Source organism: Leptomonas pyrrhocoris, assembly GCF_001293395.1.
Source record: "Leptomonas pyrrhocoris isolate H10 chromosome Unknown, whole genome shotgun sequence".
NCBI lineage: Eukaryota > Euglenozoa > Kinetoplastea > Trypanosomatida > Trypanosomatidae > Leptomonas > Leptomonas pyrrhocoris.
This window is the reverse complement of record NW_015438375.1, coordinates 254,027-272,989: the sequence shown is the minus strand read 5'-3', so window position 1 is coordinate 272,989 and position 18,963 is coordinate 254,027. Positions and strand designations below refer to the sequence as shown.

Here is an 18,963-nt window from a genome sequence, read left to right as displayed (position 1 = left end):
GCTGCCGCCAAAACGAAAAGTTAAGTCTAGGGTTTCCCGTTTTCTACCGAACCGCTTCACTACAGCTTTTTCAAAATGCGTGAGATCGTTTCCTGCCAGGCGGGCCAGTGTGGCAACCAGATTGGCTCGAAGTTCTGGGAGGTAATTTCTGACGAACACGGTGTTGATCCGACTGGTTCCTACCAGGGCGACTCGGATCTGCAGCTGGAGCGCATCAACGTGTACTTTGATGAGTCGACCGGCGGTCGCTACGTGCCTCGCGCGGTGCTGATGGACCTGGAGCCGGGCACGATGGACTCCGTCCGCGCTGGTCCGTACGGCCAGCTGTTCCGCCCGGACAACTTTATCTTTGGTCAGTCCGGCGCCGGCAACAACTGGGCCAAGGGCCACTACACGGAGGGTGCGGAGCTGATCGACTCCGTGCTGGACGTGTGCCGCAAGGAGGCGGAGAGCTGCGACTGCCTGCAGGGCTTCCAGCTGTCGCACTCCCTCGGCGGTGGCACGGGCTCTGGCATGGGTACGCTGCTGATCTCGAAGCTGCGCGAGGAGTACCCGGACCGCATCATGATGACCTTCTCCGTCATCCCGTCGCCGCGCGTGTCGGACACGGTGGTGGAGCCGTACAACACAACGCTGTCGGTGCACCAGCTGGTGGAGAACTCCGACGAGTCGATGTGCATTGATAACGAGGCCTTGTACGACATTTGCTTCCGCACGCTGAAGCTGACGACGCCGACGTTCGGCGACCTGAACCACCTGGTGGCTGCTGTGATGTCGGGCGTGACGTGCTGCCTGCGCTTCCCCGGCCAGCTGAACTCCGACCTGCGCAAGCTGGCGGTGAACCTGGTGCCGTTCCCGCGTCTGCACTTCTTCATGATGGGCTTCGCGCCGCTGACGAGCCGCGGCTCGCAGCAGTACCGCGGCCTGTCCGTCGCGGAGCTGACGCAGCAGATGTTCGACGCGAAGAACATGATGCAGGCCGCCGACCCGCGCCACGGCCGCTACCTGACGGCGTCCGCCCTGTTCCGCGGCCGCATGTCGACCAAGGAGGTGGACGAGCAGATGCTGAACGTGCAAAACAAGAACTCGAGCTACTTCATCGAGTGGATCCCGAACAACATAAAGTCGTCCATCTGCGATATCCCGCCGAAGGGCCTGAAGATGTCGGTGACGTTCATCGGCAACAACACCTGCATCCAGGAGATGTTCCGCCGCGTCGGCGAGCAGTTCACGGGCATGTTCCGCCGCAAGGCCTTCCTCCACTGGTACACCGGCGAGGGCATGGACGAGATGGAGTTCACGGAGGCGGAGTCCAACATGAACGATCTCGTGTCCGAGTACCAGCAGTACCAGGACGCCACCGTGGAGGAGGAGGGCGAGTTCGACGAGGAGGAGGAGGCCTACTAGAGAGTGGAAGGGCGTGTGCCAGCGTGTGCGCGCGCGTGAGGGGAAGTACGGTTTGCGTCGAGGCGTTTCGTCTTCGTATTTCTCCCCGCGAGCGCCGCCTCCTTCCCTCCCGTTTCTTTTCTCGCTTCTCTTTTTCTGGTATTTTTGTTTTTCGCTGTACCGAACAGAACATTGGTTTTTCTTTTCCATTTCTTTCTCGCCCGCAATACTCGTTTGGTGGGCGAAACTCTGACACCGCACACGCATCGACCCCTGTTTTCACCTCCTCCTTGCAAGAGTTCCGTGGGCCACCGCCACATTGTCTGCGTTGCGTCAGTGAGTATGTATTTTTTTTTTCTTTCTTTTCAGTGCGTGGGAGTGAAAGGTGTGCCTGCGCGCCCTTTCCTTTTTTTCTTTCGCTTCTACGCGAGCACACCTACACGCTGAACTTTTCTGAAAACCGAAGTTTACAACCCACGAAGAAAACTCGTCTCCCTCCGTTGACGCGGCCCGAAAAGAAGCACGTGAGTGCTGCACGACGGATGTTCTCGAGGGGCCACAGCGAGAAGCGAGCATTCCCGCTCACCACTGCGGTGATGCTCGACTCCGTGCTGTGCATCTTTTCTCGTTCCAAAAAGCAAACAAACCACTCCGCCGCTCATCTGACTCTTCTCCCCTCGTCTTTTCCTTTTGTATCTCTTGCGTTAACCGCCGTACAAACCGCCGCCAAAACGCTGCCGCCAAAACGAAAAGTTAAGTCTAGGGTTTCCCGTTTTCTACCGAACCGCTTCACTACAGCTTTTTCAAAATGCGTGAGATCGTTTCCTGCCAGGCGGGCCAGTGTGGCAACCAGATTGGCTCGAAGTTCTGGGAGGTAATTTCTGACGAACACGGTGTTGATCCGACTGGTTCCTACCAGGGCGACTCGGATCTGCAGCTGGAGCGCATCAACGTGTACTTTGATGAGTCGACCGGCGGTCGCTACGTGCCTCGCGCGGTGCTGATGGACCTGGAGCCGGGCACGATGGACTCCGTCCGCGCTGGTCCGTACGGCCAGCTGTTCCGCCCGGACAACTTTATCTTTGGTCAGTCCGGCGCCGGCAACAACTGGGCCAAGGGCCACTACACGGAGGGTGCGGAGCTGATCGACTCCGTGCTGGACGTGTGCCGCAAGGAGGCGGAGAGCTGCGACTGCCTGCAGGGCTTCCAGCTGTCGCACTCCCTCGGCGGTGGCACGGGCTCTGGCATGGGTACGCTGCTGATCTCGAAGCTGCGCGAGGAGTACCCGGACCGCATCATGATGACCTTCTCCGTCATCCCGTCGCCGCGCGTGTCGGACACGGTGGTGGAGCCGTACAACACAACGCTGTCGGTGCACCAGCTGGTGGAGAACTCCGACGAGTCGATGTGCATTGATAACGAGGCCTTGTACGACATTTGCTTCCGCACGCTGAAGCTGACGACGCCGACGTTCGGCGACCTGAACCACCTGGTGGCTGCTGTGATGTCGGGCGTGACGTGCTGCCTGCGCTTCCCCGGCCAGCTGAACTCCGACCTGCGCAAGCTGGCGGTGAACCTGGTGCCGTTCCCGCGTCTGCACTTCTTCATGATGGGCTTCGCGCCGCTGACGAGCCGCGGCTCGCAGCAGTACCGCGGCCTGTCCGTCGCGGAGCTGACGCAGCAGATGTTCGACGCGAAGAACATGATGCAGGCCGCCGACCCGCGCCACGGCCGCTACCTGACGGCGTCCGCCCTGTTCCGCGGCCGCATGTCGACCAAGGAGGTGGACGAGCAGATGCTGAACGTGCAAAACAAGAACTCGAGCTACTTCATCGAGTGGATCCCGAACAACATAAAGTCGTCCATCTGCGATATCCCGCCGAAGGGCCTGAAGATGTCGGTGACGTTCATCGGCAACAACACCTGCATCCAGGAGATGTTCCGCCGCGTCGGCGAGCAGTTCACGGGCATGTTCCGCCGCAAGGCCTTCCTCCACTGGTACACCGGCGAGGGCATGGACGAGATGGAGTTCACGGAGGCGGAGTCCAACATGAACGATCTCGTGTCCGAGTACCAGCAGTACCAGGACGCCACCGTGGAGGAGGAGGGCGAGTTCGACGAGGAGGAGGAGGCCTACTAGAGAGTGGAAGGGCGTGTGCCAGCGTGTGCGCGCGCGTGAGGGGAAGTACGGTTTGCGTCGAGGCGTTTCGTCTTCGTATTTCTCCCCGCGAGCGCCGCCTCCTTCCCTCCCGTTTCTTTTCTCGCTTCTCTTTTTCTGGTATTTTTGTTTTTCGCTGTACCGAACAGAACATTGGTTTTTCTTTTCCATTTCTTTCTCGCCCGCAATACTCGTTTGGTGGGCGAAACTCTGACACCGCACACGCATCGACCCCTGTTTTCACCTCCTCCTTGCAAGAGTTCCGTGGGCCACCGCCACATTGTCTGCGTTGCGTCAGTGAGTATGTATTTTTTTTTTCTTTCTTTTCAGTGCGTGGGAGTGAAAGGTGTGCCTGCGCGCCCTTTCCTTTTTTTCTTTCGCTTCTACGCGAGCACACCTACACGCTGAACTTTTCTGAAAACCGAAGTTTACAACCCACGAAGAAAACTCGTCTCCCTCCGTTGACGCGGCCCGAAAAGAAGCACGTGAGTGCTGCACGACGGATGTTCTCGAGGGGCCACAGCGAGAAGCGAGCATTCCCGCTCACCACTGCGGTGATGCTCGACTCCGTGCTGTGCATCTTTTCTCGTTCCAAAAAGCAAACAAACCACTCCGCCGCTCATCTGACTCTTCTCCCCTCGTCTTTTCCTTTTGTATCTCTTGCGTTAACCGCCGTACAAACCGCCGCCAAAACGCTGCCGCCAAAACGAAAAGTTAAGTCTAGGGTTTCCCGTTTTCTACCGAACCGCTTCACTACAGCTTTTTCAAAATGCGTGAGATCGTTTCCTGCCAGGCGGGCCAGTGTGGCAACCAGATTGGCTCGAAGTTCTGGGAGGTAATTTCTGACGAACACGGTGTTGATCCGACTGGTTCCTACCAGGGCGACTCGGATCTGCAGCTGGAGCGCATCAACGTGTACTTTGATGAGTCGACCGGCGGTCGCTACGTGCCTCGCGCGGTGCTGATGGACCTGGAGCCGGGCACGATGGACTCCGTCCGCGCTGGTCCGTACGGCCAGCTGTTCCGCCCGGACAACTTTATCTTTGGTCAGTCCGGCGCCGGCAACAACTGGGCCAAGGGCCACTACACGGAGGGTGCGGAGCTGATCGACTCCGTGCTGGACGTGTGCCGCAAGGAGGCGGAGAGCTGCGACTGCCTGCAGGGCTTCCAGCTGTCGCACTCCCTCGGCGGTGGCACGGGCTCTGGCATGGGTACGCTGCTGATCTCGAAGCTGCGCGAGGAGTACCCGGACCGCATCATGATGACCTTCTCCGTCATCCCGTCGCCGCGCGTGTCGGACACGGTGGTGGAGCCGTACAACACAACGCTGTCGGTGCACCAGCTGGTGGAGAACTCCGACGAGTCGATGTGCATTGATAACGAGGCCTTGTACGACATTTGCTTCCGCACGCTGAAGCTGACGACGCCGACGTTCGGCGACCTGAACCACCTGGTGGCTGCTGTGATGTCGGGCGTGACGTGCTGCCTGCGCTTCCCCGGCCAGCTGAACTCCGACCTGCGCAAGCTGGCGGTGAACCTGGTGCCGTTCCCGCGTCTGCACTTCTTCATGATGGGCTTCGCGCCGCTGACGAGCCGCGGCTCGCAGCAGTACCGCGGCCTGTCCGTCGCGGAGCTGACGCAGCAGATGTTCGACGCGAAGAACATGATGCAGGCCGCCGACCCGCGCCACGGCCGCTACCTGACGGCGTCCGCCCTGTTCCGCGGCCGCATGTCGACCAAGGAGGTGGACGAGCAGATGCTGAACGTGCAAAACAAGAACTCGAGCTACTTCATCGAGTGGATCCCGAACAACATAAAGTCGTCCATCTGCGATATCCCGCCGAAGGGCCTGAAGATGTCGGTGACGTTCATCGGCAACAACACCTGCATCCAGGAGATGTTCCGCCGCGTCGGCGAGCAGTTCACGGGCATGTTCCGCCGCAAGGCCTTCCTCCACTGGTACACCGGCGAGGGCATGGACGAGATGGAGTTCACGGAGGCGGAGTCCAACATGAACGATCTCGTGTCCGAGTACCAGCAGTACCAGGACGCCACCGTGGAGGAGGAGGGCGAGTTCGACGAGGAGGAGGAGGCCTACTAGAGAGTGGAAGGGCGTGTGCCAGCGTGTGCGCGCGCGTGAGGGGAAGTACGGTTTGCGTCGAGGCGTTTCGTCTTCGTATTTCTCCCCGCGAGCGCCGCCTCCTTCCCTCCCGTTTCTTTTCTCGCTTCTCTTTTTCTGGTATTTTTGTTTTTCGCTGTACCGAACAGAACATTGGTTTTTCTTTTCCATTTCTTTCTCGCCCGCAATACTCGTTTGGTGGGCGAAACTCTGACACCGCACACGCATCGACCCCTGTTTTCACCTCCTCCTTGCAAGAGTTCCGTGGGCCACCGCCACATTGTCTGCGTTGCGTCAGTGAGTATGTATTTTTTTTTTCTTTCTTTTCAGTGCGTGGGAGTGAAAGGTGTGCCTGCGCGCCCTTTCCTTTTTTTCTTTCGCTTCTACGCGAGCACACCTACACGCTGAACTTTTCTGAAAACCGAAGTTTACAACCCACGAAGAAAACTCGTCTCCCTCCGTTGACGCGGCCCGAAAAGAAGCACGTGAGTGCTGCACGACGGATGTTCTCGAGGGGCCACAGCGAGAAGCGAGCATTCCCGCTCACCACTGCGGTGATGCTCGACTCCGTGCTGTGCATCTTTTCTCGTTCCAAAAAGCAAACAAACCACTCCGCCGCTCATCTGACTCTTCTCCCCTCGTCTTTTCCTTTTGTATCTCTTGCGTTAACCGCCGTACAAACCGCCGCCAAAACGCTGCCGCCAAAACGAAAAGTTAAGTCTAGGGTTTCCCGTTTTCTACCGAACCGCTTCACTACAGCTTTTTCAAAATGCGTGAGATCGTTTCCTGCCAGGCGGGCCAGTGTGGCAACCAGATTGGCTCGAAGTTCTGGGAGGTAATTTCTGACGAACACGGTGTTGATCCGACTGGTTCCTACCAGGGCGACTCGGATCTGCAGCTGGAGCGCATCAACGTGTACTTTGATGAGTCGACCGGCGGTCGCTACGTGCCTCGCGCGGTGCTGATGGACCTGGAGCCGGGCACGATGGACTCCGTCCGCGCTGGTCCGTACGGCCAGCTGTTCCGCCCGGACAACTTTATCTTTGGTCAGTCCGGCGCCGGCAACAACTGGGCCAAGGGCCACTACACGGAGGGTGCGGAGCTGATCGACTCCGTGCTGGACGTGTGCCGCAAGGAGGCGGAGAGCTGCGACTGCCTGCAGGGCTTCCAGCTGTCGCACTCCCTCGGCGGTGGCACGGGCTCTGGCATGGGTACGCTGCTGATCTCGAAGCTGCGCGAGGAGTACCCGGACCGCATCATGATGACCTTCTCCGTCATCCCGTCGCCGCGCGTGTCGGACACGGTGGTGGAGCCGTACAACACAACGCTGTCGGTGCACCAGCTGGTGGAGAACTCCGACGAGTCGATGTGCATTGATAACGAGGCCTTGTACGACATTTGCTTCCGCACGCTGAAGCTGACGACGCCGACGTTCGGCGACCTGAACCACCTGGTGGCTGCTGTGATGTCGGGCGTGACGTGCTGCCTGCGCTTCCCCGGCCAGCTGAACTCCGACCTGCGCAAGCTGGCGGTGAACCTGGTGCCGTTCCCGCGTCTGCACTTCTTCATGATGGGCTTCGCGCCGCTGACGAGCCGCGGCTCGCAGCAGTACCGCGGCCTGTCCGTCGCGGAGCTGACGCAGCAGATGTTCGACGCGAAGAACATGATGCAGGCCGCCGACCCGCGCCACGGCCGCTACCTGACGGCGTCCGCCCTGTTCCGCGGCCGCATGTCGACCAAGGAGGTGGACGAGCAGATGCTGAACGTGCAAAACAAGAACTCGAGCTACTTCATCGAGTGGATCCCGAACAACATAAAGTCGTCCATCTGCGATATCCCGCCGAAGGGCCTGAAGATGTCGGTGACGTTCATCGGCAACAACACCTGCATCCAGGAGATGTTCCGCCGCGTCGGCGAGCAGTTCACGGGCATGTTCCGCCGCAAGGCCTTCCTCCACTGGTACACCGGCGAGGGCATGGACGAGATGGAGTTCACGGAGGCGGAGTCCAACATGAACGATCTCGTGTCCGAGTACCAGCAGTACCAGGACGCCACCGTGGAGGAGGAGGGCGAGTTCGACGAGGAGGAGGAGGCCTACTAGAGAGTGGAAGGGCGTGTGCCAGCGTGTGCGCGCGCGTGAGGGGAAGTACGGTTTGCGTCGAGGCGTTTCGTCTTCGTATTTCTCCCCGCGAGCGCCGCCTCCTTCCCTCCCGTTTCTTTTCTCGCTTCTCTTTTTCTGGTATTTTTGTTTTTCGCTGTACCGAACAGAACATTGGTTTTTCTTTTCCATTTCTTTCTCGCCCGCAATACTCGTTTGGTGGGCGAAACTCTGACACCGCACACGCATCGACCCCTGTTTTCACCTCCTCCTTGCAAGAGTTCCGTGGGCCACCGCCACATTGTCTGCGTTGCGTCAGTGAGTATGTATTTTTTTTTTCTTTCTTTTCAGTGCGTGGGAGTGAAAGGTGTGCCTGCGCGCCCTTTCCTTTTTTTCTTTCGCTTCTACGCGAGCACACCTACACGCTGAACTTTTCTGAAAACCGAAGTTTACAACCCACGAAGAAAACTCGTCTCCCTCCGTTGACGCGGCCCGAAAAGAAGCACGTGAGTGCTGCACGACGGATGTTCTCGAGGGGCCACAGCGAGAAGCGAGCATTCCCGCTCACCACTGCGGTGATGCTCGACTCCGTGCTGTGCATCTTTTCTCGTTCCAAAAAGCAAACAAACCACTCCGCCGCTCATCTGACTCTTCTCCCCTCGTCTTTTCCTTTTGTATCTCTTGCGTTAACCGCCGTACAAACCGCCGCCAAAACGCTGCCGCCAAAACGAAAAGTTAAGTCTAGGGTTTCCCGTTTTCTACCGAACCGCTTCACTACAGCTTTTTCAAAATGCGTGAGATCGTTTCCTGCCAGGCGGGCCAGTGTGGCAACCAGATTGGCTCGAAGTTCTGGGAGGTAATTTCTGACGAACACGGTGTTGATCCGACTGGTTCCTACCAGGGCGACTCGGATCTGCAGCTGGAGCGCATCAACGTGTACTTTGATGAGTCGACCGGCGGTCGCTACGTGCCTCGCGCGGTGCTGATGGACCTGGAGCCGGGCACGATGGACTCCGTCCGCGCTGGTCCGTACGGCCAGCTGTTCCGCCCGGACAACTTTATCTTTGGTCAGTCCGGCGCCGGCAACAACTGGGCCAAGGGCCACTACACGGAGGGTGCGGAGCTGATCGACTCCGTGCTGGACGTGTGCCGCAAGGAGGCGGAGAGCTGCGACTGCCTGCAGGGCTTCCAGCTGTCGCACTCCCTCGGCGGTGGCACGGGCTCTGGCATGGGTACGCTGCTGATCTCGAAGCTGCGCGAGGAGTACCCGGACCGCATCATGATGACCTTCTCCGTCATCCCGTCGCCGCGCGTGTCGGACACGGTGGTGGAGCCGTACAACACAACGCTGTCGGTGCACCAGCTGGTGGAGAACTCCGACGAGTCGATGTGCATTGATAACGAGGCCTTGTACGACATTTGCTTCCGCACGCTGAAGCTGACGACGCCGACGTTCGGCGACCTGAACCACCTGGTGGCTGCTGTGATGTCGGGCGTGACGTGCTGCCTGCGCTTCCCCGGCCAGCTGAACTCCGACCTGCGCAAGCTGGCGGTGAACCTGGTGCCGTTCCCGCGTCTGCACTTCTTCATGATGGGCTTCGCGCCGCTGACGAGCCGCGGCTCGCAGCAGTACCGCGGCCTGTCCGTCGCGGAGCTGACGCAGCAGATGTTCGACGCGAAGAACATGATGCAGGCCGCCGACCCGCGCCACGGCCGCTACCTGACGGCGTCCGCCCTGTTCCGCGGCCGCATGTCGACCAAGGAGGTGGACGAGCAGATGCTGAACGTGCAAAACAAGAACTCGAGCTACTTCATCGAGTGGATCCCGAACAACATAAAGTCGTCCATCTGCGATATCCCGCCGAAGGGCCTGAAGATGTCGGTGACGTTCATCGGCAACAACACCTGCATCCAGGAGATGTTCCGCCGCGTCGGCGAGCAGTTCACGGGCATGTTCCGCCGCAAGGCCTTCCTCCACTGGTACACCGGCGAGGGCATGGACGAGATGGAGTTCACGGAGGCGGAGTCCAACATGAACGATCTCGTGTCCGAGTACCAGCAGTACCAGGACGCCACCGTGGAGGAGGAGGGCGAGTTCGACGAGGAGGAGGAGGCCTACTAGAGAGTGGAAGGGCGTGTGCCAGCGTGTGCGCGCGCGTGAGGGGAAGTACGGTTTGCGTCGAGGCGTTTCGTCTTCGTATTTCTCCCCGCGAGCGCCGCCTCCTTCCCTCCCGTTTCTTTTCTCGCTTCTCTTTTTCTGGTATTTTTGTTTTTCGCTGTACCGAACAGAACATTGGTTTTTCTTTTCCATTTCTTTCTCGCCCGCAATACTCGTTTGGTGGGCGAAACTCTGACACCGCACACGCATCGACCCCTGTTTTCACCTCCTCCTTGCAAGAGTTCCGTGGGCCACCGCCACATTGTCTGCGTTGCGTCAGTGAGTATGTATTTTTTTTTTCTTTCTTTTCAGTGCGTGGGAGTGAAAGGTGTGCCTGCGCGCCCTTTCCTTTTTTTCTTTCGCTTCTACGCGAGCACACCTACACGCTGAACTTTTCTGAAAACCGAAGTTTACAACCCACGAAGAAAACTCGTCTCCCTCCGTTGACGCGGCCCGAAAAGAAGCACGTGAGTGCTGCACGACGGATGTTCTCGAGGGGCCACAGCGAGAAGCGAGCATTCCCGCTCACCACTGCGGTGATGCTCGACTCCGTGCTGTGCATCTTTTCTCGTTCCAAAAAGCAAACAAACCACTCCGCCGCTCATCTGACTCTTCTCCCCTCGTCTTTTCCTTTTGTATCTCTTGCGTTAACCGCCGTACAAACCGCCGCCAAAACGCTGCCGCCAAAACGAAAAGTTAAGTCTAGGGTTTCCCGTTTTCTACCGAACCGCTTCACTACAGCTTTTTCAAAATGCGTGAGATCGTTTCCTGCCAGGCGGGCCAGTGTGGCAACCAGATTGGCTCGAAGTTCTGGGAGGTAATTTCTGACGAACACGGTGTTGATCCGACTGGTTCCTACCAGGGCGACTCGGATCTGCAGCTGGAGCGCATCAACGTGTACTTTGATGAGTCGACCGGCGGTCGCTACGTGCCTCGCGCGGTGCTGATGGACCTGGAGCCGGGCACGATGGACTCCGTCCGCGCTGGTCCGTACGGCCAGCTGTTCCGCCCGGACAACTTTATCTTTGGTCAGTCCGGCGCCGGCAACAACTGGGCCAAGGGCCACTACACGGAGGGTGCGGAGCTGATCGACTCCGTGCTGGACGTGTGCCGCAAGGAGGCGGAGAGCTGCGACTGCCTGCAGGGCTTCCAGCTGTCGCACTCCCTCGGCGGTGGCACGGGCTCTGGCATGGGTACGCTGCTGATCTCGAAGCTGCGCGAGGAGTACCCGGACCGCATCATGATGACCTTCTCCGTCATCCCGTCGCCGCGCGTGTCGGACACGGTGGTGGAGCCGTACAACACAACGCTGTCGGTGCACCAGCTGGTGGAGAACTCCGACGAGTCGATGTGCATTGATAACGAGGCCTTGTACGACATTTGCTTCCGCACGCTGAAGCTGACGACGCCGACGTTCGGCGACCTGAACCACCTGGTGGCTGCTGTGATGTCGGGCGTGACGTGCTGCCTGCGCTTCCCCGGCCAGCTGAACTCCGACCTGCGCAAGCTGGCGGTGAACCTGGTGCCGTTCCCGCGTCTGCACTTCTTCATGATGGGCTTCGCGCCGCTGACGAGCCGCGGCTCGCAGCAGTACCGCGGCCTGTCCGTCGCGGAGCTGACGCAGCAGATGTTCGACGCGAAGAACATGATGCAGGCCGCCGACCCGCGCCACGGCCGCTACCTGACGGCGTCCGCCCTGTTCCGCGGCCGCATGTCGACCAAGGAGGTGGACGAGCAGATGCTGAACGTGCAAAACAAGAACTCGAGCTACTTCATCGAGTGGATCCCGAACAACATAAAGTCGTCCATCTGCGATATCCCGCCGAAGGGCCTGAAGATGTCGGTGACGTTCATCGGCAACAACACCTGCATCCAGGAGATGTTCCGCCGCGTCGGCGAGCAGTTCACGGGCATGTTCCGCCGCAAGGCCTTCCTCCACTGGTACACCGGCGAGGGCATGGACGAGATGGAGTTCACGGAGGCGGAGTCCAACATGAACGATCTCGTGTCCGAGTACCAGCAGTACCAGGACGCCACCGTGGAGGAGGAGGGCGAGTTCGACGAGGAGGAGGAGGCCTACTAGAGAGCGGTAGAGTGAGTCACTGTTCGGGGTGGATGTAAAAGGAAACGATAACTCTGTATCTGTGATTGTGCGAAATAGGCGCTACGCAACACACTGTGTTTCTTTTGTTTTGTGGGAGACGGTGCATTTCTCTCAAAGGCACGTGCTATCGAGCTTTCCTCTCTGTTGTAACGCTGTATCTCTTTTGTGTTTTTTTTTGTTTCATATCAATTGGACGCCGTCGTTGCGCTATCGATCTTTCCCCTCCCTGCGATGGAGAGCGAGAGGGGGGGGGAGAGATGGAGCGCCAACGCAATGTCTTTGGTACGGAGAACATACATTTTCAAGCAAGTATCAACGAAGTTGCTGAATGACAGCTGGGCTCAATTCTCATAAAATATCAACAGTACCCTTTTGTTTAGCTGTGTTCCAACAAACAATTCATACACGCATTGTTTGACGCAACGTTGCAACGTTCGATAGACAAATTTATGTTTTTATGTTTTTTTTTTCCTTCAAATCAGTTGGGGTTGTAGGTTCACGGGAGAGAGACAAACGTGCCACCACGCAGCATTTCTTTTTTCATCCCCTCATTTCAGAAGGATAATCAGTGTAAGTCCAAAATGTATCAAAATCGAATCTGTCTGAGCGATGTAAGAGCAAAAAGAAAAGGTATTGTTATACCACAAGGAACTGGGAAAAGTATCATGAACATTGTGCTGCACCGAACGCTCACGCTGTGTGAAGGTAGTAGCCGATTCAACTCTACGGTTTTTTTGTTGTTGTTACCGCCCGCCTGTTTGTCCTTTTAGGCGCGGTCTTGTGTTGTGTTTTCAGCGTGCGTTGGGTAACGAGATGTTTTGAAAGGCGGGAAGTGGAGGAGACACTCACTTCGCAGTGCATGTCCCCATGCAGTCCTCCCTTCGCTTCTTCCTCTCTGGAAAGAGAGAGAGAGAGAGAGAACAAGAAATCGGACGTTTCCTTTGATGTACTTGTCTTGTACTGTTATCGTTCTTCCTCTGTCTTCACCTGCGTCGTCTCAAAGCTGCGTTGCCGACTGGTGCTGTTTTTTATCTTCTGCTTGTGAGGCTCTCTCTTTCATTACTTCTTCACAGGTGTTGACCGTCCTAGCGAAGCGCTTCTCCTTTACGGCTGCTTGCTTTTTTGTTTATTTCGAGTTGCCTGACGCCGTCACTGCCGCGAGCGCTGTCGCTGCTGGACTGAACCTTTTTCTTAAAGGCGCATCTCTTCTCTTTGCCTTTGAAATGAAGTCGTATGCAAAGATCCTCGAGCCGCTCGACCTTGGCTTCGTGAAGCTGCGCAACCGCGTGGTGATGGGCAGCATACACACGGGCCTGGAATCTCCAATCCACGCCGGCGGTTCCACACAGAGCTCCAACAAAAACCCCTACGCTCGTCTCGCCCGCTTCTACCGCGATCGCGCCAAGGGAAAGGCGGGGCTCATCATTACCGGGGGGTTCTCGCCAAGCGTGGAGGGCGAGCTGAACACCGGCGAACGCCCACTGCAGGCGAGCGAGTTGGATGCGTTGCGGTGTGTACCAGACGCGGTGCACGAGGAGGGCGGCCACATTTTAATGCAGCTGCTGCACCCTGGTCGGTACGCTAACGGCGGCGACTGCTGTGTGGCACCGTCACCTATCATGAGCCCCATTTCTCAGACCCTGCAGGTTCCAATGGAGATGAGTGTGTCACTCATCCAGCGGACCGTGGACGACTTTGCGCGGCTTGCCCGCAACGCTCAGCAGGCCGGCTTCGACGGCGTCGAGATCATGGGCTCGGAGGGCTACCTCTTGAACCAGTTTGTGGCGCGCCACACCAACCATCGCACGGATGACTACGGCGGCAGCTTTGAGAATCGTATTCGCTTTCCGCTGGAGGTGCTGCGTGCCGTGCGTTCCGCAACCGGGCCGAACTTCATTATCATGTTTCGCGTCTCTCTGCTGGACCTCGTGCCGGACGGGTCGACTCAGGCGGAGGTGTTCGCGTTGGCCGAGCGCGTCGCCAAGGACGGCGCCAACATCATCAACAGCGGCATCGGCTGGCACGAGGCCCGTGTCCCGACCATCGCCACGTCGGTGCCGCGGGCGGGCTACGTCTGGGCTACGCGGGCGACACGCACGCACCTGCGAAGCCGTGGAATCGGCATCCCCCTCGTGGCGGTAAATCGCATGAACCACCCCGACATCTTGGAGCAGGTGCTGGAGGACGGCGATGCGGACATGGTGGCCATGGCCCGTCCTTTTCTCAGCGATGCCTTCTTTATGGAGAAGGTCATGTCCGGCATGAGCGACCACATCAACGTGTGCATCGGCTGCAATGAAGCGTGCCTGGACAACATCTTCTCGGGGAAGGTCGCGTCGTGCATGCTGAACCCGATGGCGGCGCACGAGGAGGAGCGGGCGGCCTTGCCGACAATGACGCCAAAGAAGATCGCCGTGGTGGGCGGTGGGCCAGCCGGTGCGTCAGCGGCCATCACCCTCGCCGACCGCGGCCACCACGTGACACTCTACGAGGCGAAAGCCATCCTTGGCGGGCAGTTCAACCTGGGAAAGCGCATCCCTGGCAAAGAGGAATTCCAGAGCAGCGTCGACTACTGGACCAACTCCCTGCAGAAGCACCCGAACGTCACGTTAAAGCTCAACACGAAGGCCACTGCGGCCGATATAGCTGCCGCGGGCTTTGACGAGGTGATTGTGGCGACGGGCTGCGAGCCACACCCCAAGTCAGAGGCGATCCTGCCCGGTGTGGAGCAGTATCCAAACGTGTTCAACTACGTGGAGGCGTTGATGCACCCGGAGAAGGTGGGACGGCGAGTCGCGGTCATCGGCGCGGGCGGGATTGGCTTTGACATGGCGGAGTTTTTGACATCCCCGCACAGCACCTCTGCCGCGACCGTCGAGGCGGCGCAGCTGACTAAATACGAAAAGCAGAGCCCGTCCGAGTTTAAGGAAAAGTGGGGCATTTTTCAGGCCGCTGATACGCCGTCGCAGACGCCCGCTGGCGGCCTCGCTCGGCCCGTCATTCGACCGCCATTCCGGCAGGTGACGCTGTTTCAGCGCAGCCGCGGCAAGCACGGCGCCCACCTCGGCGTCTCCACCGGGTGGATTCACCGCCTTGAAATTCGCATGAACAAGGTAAAGACGGTCGGGGGTGTAACGTACAAGAGCTTTGACGGCAAGACGCTCGTCTACGCAGACGGCGAAGGCAAGGAACACGCACTGGAGGTGGACTCGGTCGTGCTGTGCACTGGGCAAAGCTCGAACAAGGAGTTCGAAACCGCCGCCACGGCAGGTCCTACTCCGGTGCTATCGAAATTGCACACCGTGGGAGGCTGCAACTTCACAAAGAAGCTGGACGCCAAACTCGCTATTCTGCAGTCGCACGGTGTGGCCATTCGTCTGTAGATATATATACACCTGTACGCACCGACCAACTCACCCACACACATATCTATATACAAATGATCGATGAAGGTGTGTTTCGCGTTTTCTTCTCTTACACCCCCCCCCCTCCTCTCTTTGCTCTCTCAAGGGTATACGTTATTGATGCCAACGGTGGTTACGAACGCGCCGAAGTGGGACGGACAACGCTGCGCAGAAATCTGCAAGTAGTGTGTGCTGCACGACAGCAAGCGGCGTTCACGGCAACAATTCAGCAGTGATTTTTCCTCTTCCTCTTTCCTTTTGTCCTGCCTTTTTGTGTAAGTGAGGGTACCTTTTCTGTGTGTGTGTGTGTGTGTACGTGTGTGCGTGCAAATGCGGCCACCGGATGGGCATCGCGTCATCCGTGCTGCTCCGGGTATACTTACATACTTACATACGAACTTACGATTACAATTATTACCTTAAATCCATTTACTTGAACGCTATACGCTCTTTCTTTCTCGCCGGTGCGTAGCACTCGGCTACGCGGTTGAAGGTTGCGAGTTTGATTGTTTGACGTAGGCTTCCTCCTCCGTTCCGTTCCCTTCTTTTCCTTCTGCCTTTTTTTAATCATTTTATGCTATCGTGCGCCAACGGGGGGTGATTAACCGTGTTTTGTACTGCACTCTGTCAAGGAGAGGTTGCACCGACCGTTCGGCCTCAACGTATACCTTCTTTTTTTTTCCCTCGTCTACTTCACAACGAAGAACTCTCGTAGTATTGTGAATTGGCGCTCTTTTCTATATATATTGAGTACAATGAATCGCCTAGCGATGCAGTGAACCTTTCTCACCTTTGAACTCATCGTGTGCACGTTGGATACGTTGATTGCAAACGGCAGCATCGTGTGAGCAAATCTGAAAGTACCCGTTGCATATGTTGGCAGAGTGGGAGGAACGTGTGAATGTGCCTGCTTGTACAGTGGTTTCTCACCTCTCCCCTATTTTTCTCACTTTCCGTTCTTCTCGTACGATGCGCGCTCTCTCTCCTATTCATACATCTTTTGTGCAAGCACGTAGAACTCTTTGGCGCTCCCTGCGTGTGCAGTTGCTTCGTCTTGCGGCGCAAACAAGGAATGTCCGCAAACCCTCTCGCAAGTCGACAAGCAGGCACACACTCAGAAGCCACTCAATCCGACAACACGGTCACTCGCTGAGTGCGAAAACCATAAAGAAAAAGAATAGCATTGCCGTCTCTGTTAATGCTGCGCTACACTCGGCGTTTTCTCTTCCACATCCCCCGCACACCTCTTGGTGCTGCCGAGCCAAGGCGTGTCGCGCAGGGCGCCCCGTCCTCTGCGCGGTTCCGACGAAGCGGAGACGGCCTTCGAAATGGAATGCAGGACAACGCCGCGGAGCCACCTGCAGCACACACCGAAGGTGCCACCTCTCCACGCCGCCTGGCCGGCTATCAGCATCGTCGCCGTCAGGTGAGCCGCACGCTGCGACCGGGAGAGCCACTGCCGCCACCTCACGAGGACAGCAAAGCACAGACGTCCAAGCCCGCTCAGACAGGCAGCGGGGGCTACACTTCTCAGCGCCAAGCCTATCACCGGCAAAGGGCGGAGAGGGGGCGTGACGACGCCGGGTCGTTTGCGAGGGCTGACGTGGCCGGGTCGTACTTCACCCCGCTGCCACGCGAGTACGGTTTTTACGACGGCCTCGACGAGCACACCCTCGACGCGCCGCGGCCCTCTCGTGAGGAGCGGCAGGAGCAACTTCGCGCGTCGCTCGAAGCCAACGCCGCCTCTGCGGTGGAGTTCACGGAGGGAGGGGAGGCGGACATTGAGATGAATGGACTGCCCGCGGAGCACTACCACGGCCAGGCGGGGTGGACAACCATCCCGAAAGAGTCAGCCCTGTACAACACGATGTACGGCACAGGCGACCTCGAGTCGCGGCAGCGAACCAGCTCGTGGGGCGTAGCGATGCGGCACGGCCGAGGTGGGGCGGGTCTTGGCGACCTTCTCGGGGAGTCGGCGGCTGCCCCCAACGCACAGAGCGAAACCGGCGACGGTGCTACTGGGGAGACAGATACAGCAGCAGAGGTGCTGGACGACCGCCGCCGCCGCCGTCAGCACGACGAGGGCTTCTACTCTACCGCTCTGGAAGGTGAGCTGCTTGCCCCCACGGAGGAGAGTGTGGGCCAGCCTCGCAGCACCTACGCACTGCGCAAGATGTACGTCGATGGGCTTGTGGGCTACCAAGGCATGATTTCGCGTGCAGAGGAGGCGGTGGTGAGTGAGGAGCTGCTGCGCTTACTGCAAAGCTCCCGTGCTGCGTACATCGCCGAAGAGGCGCGGTACTGCGTCAATCTCTATGAGAAAGAACTCGGCATACCCGGCAAGGACACGCTCGCCTTTGCGCTGTCCAGCTGCCCCACGCTTCAGCGTGTGCTGTACCGCCTCTTCTTTCTCGGTCTCATCCCCGCCGTGCCAAACGTGTGTCAGGTGAGTGAGATGGTGGGCAACTTCAGCGGCTACCCGGTGCACCGCCACCCCCGCTCCATCGGGTCCTACGTCGGCCTTTTGAACCTCGTCTCCACAACCGTGTTGCGCCTGCAGCACAAGGACGCGCCGTGGTACCCCCGACTGCACCTCACCCCACGCAGTCTATTTGTGGTGACGGAGCCGTGCTTGAGTGAGTACGCGATGGGCTACAAGCAGACCCAGCAGCCCTTTCACGCCTTCGAATACGCGACGCGTGTGTCGAGTGACTACCGCATCGAGGTGCTCTTTGCCACCGTGGAAACGGCGCAAATGCGAACCCTGTCGGAGGCGGTGCAGCTCACCGAGTACGCGACATCGAGCACGAACCAAGACAAGGGAAGAGGGGATCGCGGAGCGGTGCTGCTGGGTGGCTCGTCGTCGTCGTCGGATAGCGGTAGTGCAGCATCCTCTACGGGAGTGGCGGAAGACTCCCATAACGCGGAAATGTCGTCTTCAGTTCCTCTGCAAGGTAATACAGACGAGTGGCTGCAACAGCTCCGCTCCAAGCTCCACTCCTCGGGGGAGGGCGAAGGTCATGAAAAGCCAATCGACGGTCACGCACTGCGGCGTCAGCTACTTGCGCAGCACATCGTCGGCTCCCAGTCTCGTGGTGAAGGCAAGGATGCCCGCGAAAACAGAACAGACTCCCGTCAGCGCCGCACGACGGGCAATGACCCACTTATGCCACCTTCTTCGTCGCCCGAGGTGAAAGCGCACTCTTCCGCGCAGCGGCGGTTGACGGCGCTCAAGGCACGCTTCGAGTTTGCGCAGTCTCTGAAGGCGTCAAAGCGGCAGGTAGAGGTGTCGAAAAGCGGCCCGCGGTTGCTGCGCGGACACTCTCCCAAAGATCGCCACATCGGAATCAAGTAAGGAGGGGTACGAGGGCACATTCATTACAGTTGCCAACTCAGCTGCTTTCTGCTGTTTTGGTTCACTGTGTGCTTGTGCTACCGTTTCCCTTCCTATTTGTTTTTGTTGTTGACTCTCTGTAAGACTTTTATCTTAATGTGGCACTTCACAGATGCACGTTTCAGTGTTCAGCACGCCTTTA

The 18,963-nt window shown here is 58.4% G+C and overlaps 8 protein-coding genes across 14 annotated transcripts; all 8 read left to right on the top strand.

Annotated features, from left to right (window-relative positions):
* Positions 1 to 19: 19 nt before the first annotated feature.
* On the top strand, positions 20 to 1,407 carry ABB37_07545 (beta-tubulin; the record flags this gene model as incomplete). Of its 2 annotated transcripts, none has more annotated exons than XM_015806221.1 (1): positions 20 to 1,407. In XM_015806221.1, exon 1 carries the CDS (start codon positions 76 to 78, stop codon positions 1,405 to 1,407), a length of 1,332 nt encoding a protein of 443 aa, XP_015655143.1. In that variant the 5' UTR covers positions 20 to 75. The 2 variants fall into 2 exon arrangements, with proteins under 2 accessions (XP_015655143.1, XP_015655142.1); XM_015806220.1 differs by having other exon boundaries at positions 25 to 1,407.
* Positions 1,408 to 2,138: 731 nt separating this feature from the next.
* On the top strand, positions 2,139 to 3,526 carry ABB37_07544 (beta-tubulin; the record flags this gene model as incomplete). 2 transcript variants are annotated; one of them, XM_015806219.1, is made up of 1 exon in its annotated part: positions 2,139 to 3,526. In XM_015806219.1, exon 1 carries the CDS (start codon positions 2,195 to 2,197, stop codon positions 3,524 to 3,526), a length of 1,332 nt encoding a protein of 443 aa, XP_015655141.1. In that variant the 5' UTR covers positions 2,139 to 2,194. The 2 variants fall into 2 exon arrangements, with proteins under 2 accessions (XP_015655141.1, XP_015655140.1); XM_015806218.1 differs by having other exon boundaries at positions 2,144 to 3,526.
* Positions 3,527 to 4,257: 731 nt separating this feature from the next.
* ABB37_07543 (beta-tubulin) lies at positions 4,258 to 5,645 on the top strand (the record flags this gene model as incomplete). The annotated part of the gene is made up of 1 exon (XM_015806217.1): positions 4,258 to 5,645. The coding sequence occupies exon 1, from the start codon at positions 4,314 to 4,316 to the stop codon at positions 5,643 to 5,645; it is 1,332 nt and encodes a 443-aa protein (XP_015655139.1). The 5' UTR covers positions 4,258 to 4,313.
* Positions 5,646 to 6,376: 731 nt separating this feature from the next.
* ABB37_07542 (beta-tubulin) lies at positions 6,377 to 7,764 on the top strand (the record flags this gene model as incomplete). Of its 2 annotated transcripts, none has more annotated exons than XM_015806216.1 (1): positions 6,377 to 7,764. In XM_015806216.1, exon 1 carries the CDS (start codon positions 6,433 to 6,435, stop codon positions 7,762 to 7,764), a length of 1,332 nt encoding a protein of 443 aa, XP_015655138.1. In that variant the 5' UTR covers positions 6,377 to 6,432. The 2 variants fall into 2 exon arrangements, with proteins under 2 accessions (XP_015655138.1, XP_015655137.1); XM_015806215.1 differs by having other exon boundaries at positions 6,382 to 7,764.
* Positions 7,765 to 8,495: 731 nt separating this feature from the next.
* Positions 8,496 to 9,883, top strand: ABB37_07541 (beta-tubulin; the record flags this gene model as incomplete). 2 transcript variants are annotated; one of them, XM_015806214.1, is made up of 1 exon in its annotated part: positions 8,496 to 9,883. In XM_015806214.1, exon 1 carries the CDS (start codon positions 8,552 to 8,554, stop codon positions 9,881 to 9,883), a length of 1,332 nt encoding a protein of 443 aa, XP_015655136.1. In that variant the 5' UTR covers positions 8,496 to 8,551. The 2 variants fall into 2 exon arrangements, with proteins under 2 accessions (XP_015655136.1, XP_015655135.1); XM_015806213.1 differs by having other exon boundaries at positions 8,501 to 9,883.
* A 731-nt stretch (positions 9,884 to 10,614) lies between these two features.
* ABB37_07540 (beta-tubulin) lies at positions 10,615 to 12,002 on the top strand (the record flags this gene model as incomplete). Of its 2 annotated transcripts, none has more annotated exons than XM_015806212.1 (1): positions 10,615 to 12,002. In XM_015806212.1, exon 1 carries the CDS (start codon positions 10,671 to 10,673, stop codon positions 12,000 to 12,002), a length of 1,332 nt encoding a protein of 443 aa, XP_015655134.1. In that variant the 5' UTR covers positions 10,615 to 10,670. The 2 variants fall into 2 exon arrangements, with proteins under 2 accessions (XP_015655134.1, XP_015655133.1); XM_015806211.1 differs by having other exon boundaries at positions 10,625 to 12,002.
* Positions 12,003 to 13,025: 1,023 nt separating this feature from the next.
* ABB37_07539 (putative mitochondrial 2,4-dienoyl-coa reductase fadh1) lies at positions 13,026 to 15,406 on the top strand (the record flags this gene model as incomplete). The annotated part of the gene is made up of 1 exon (XM_015806210.1): positions 13,026 to 15,406. Exon 1 carries the CDS (start codon positions 13,247 to 13,249, stop codon positions 15,404 to 15,406), a length of 2,160 nt encoding a protein of 719 aa, XP_015655132.1. The 5' UTR covers positions 13,026 to 13,246.
* A 1,029-nt stretch (positions 15,407 to 16,435) lies between these two features.
* ABB37_07538 (hypothetical protein) lies at positions 16,436 to 18,782 on the top strand (the record flags this gene model as incomplete). Of its 2 annotated transcripts, none has more annotated exons than XM_015806209.1 (1): positions 16,436 to 18,782. In XM_015806209.1, the coding sequence occupies exon 1, from the start codon at positions 16,626 to 16,628 to the stop codon at positions 18,780 to 18,782; it is 2,157 nt and encodes a 718-aa protein (XP_015655131.1). In that variant the 5' UTR covers positions 16,436 to 16,625. The 2 variants fall into 2 exon arrangements, with proteins under 2 accessions (XP_015655131.1, XP_015655130.1); XM_015806208.1 differs by having other exon boundaries at positions 16,443 to 18,782.
* Between the last annotated feature and the right edge of the window lie 181 nt (positions 18,783 to 18,963).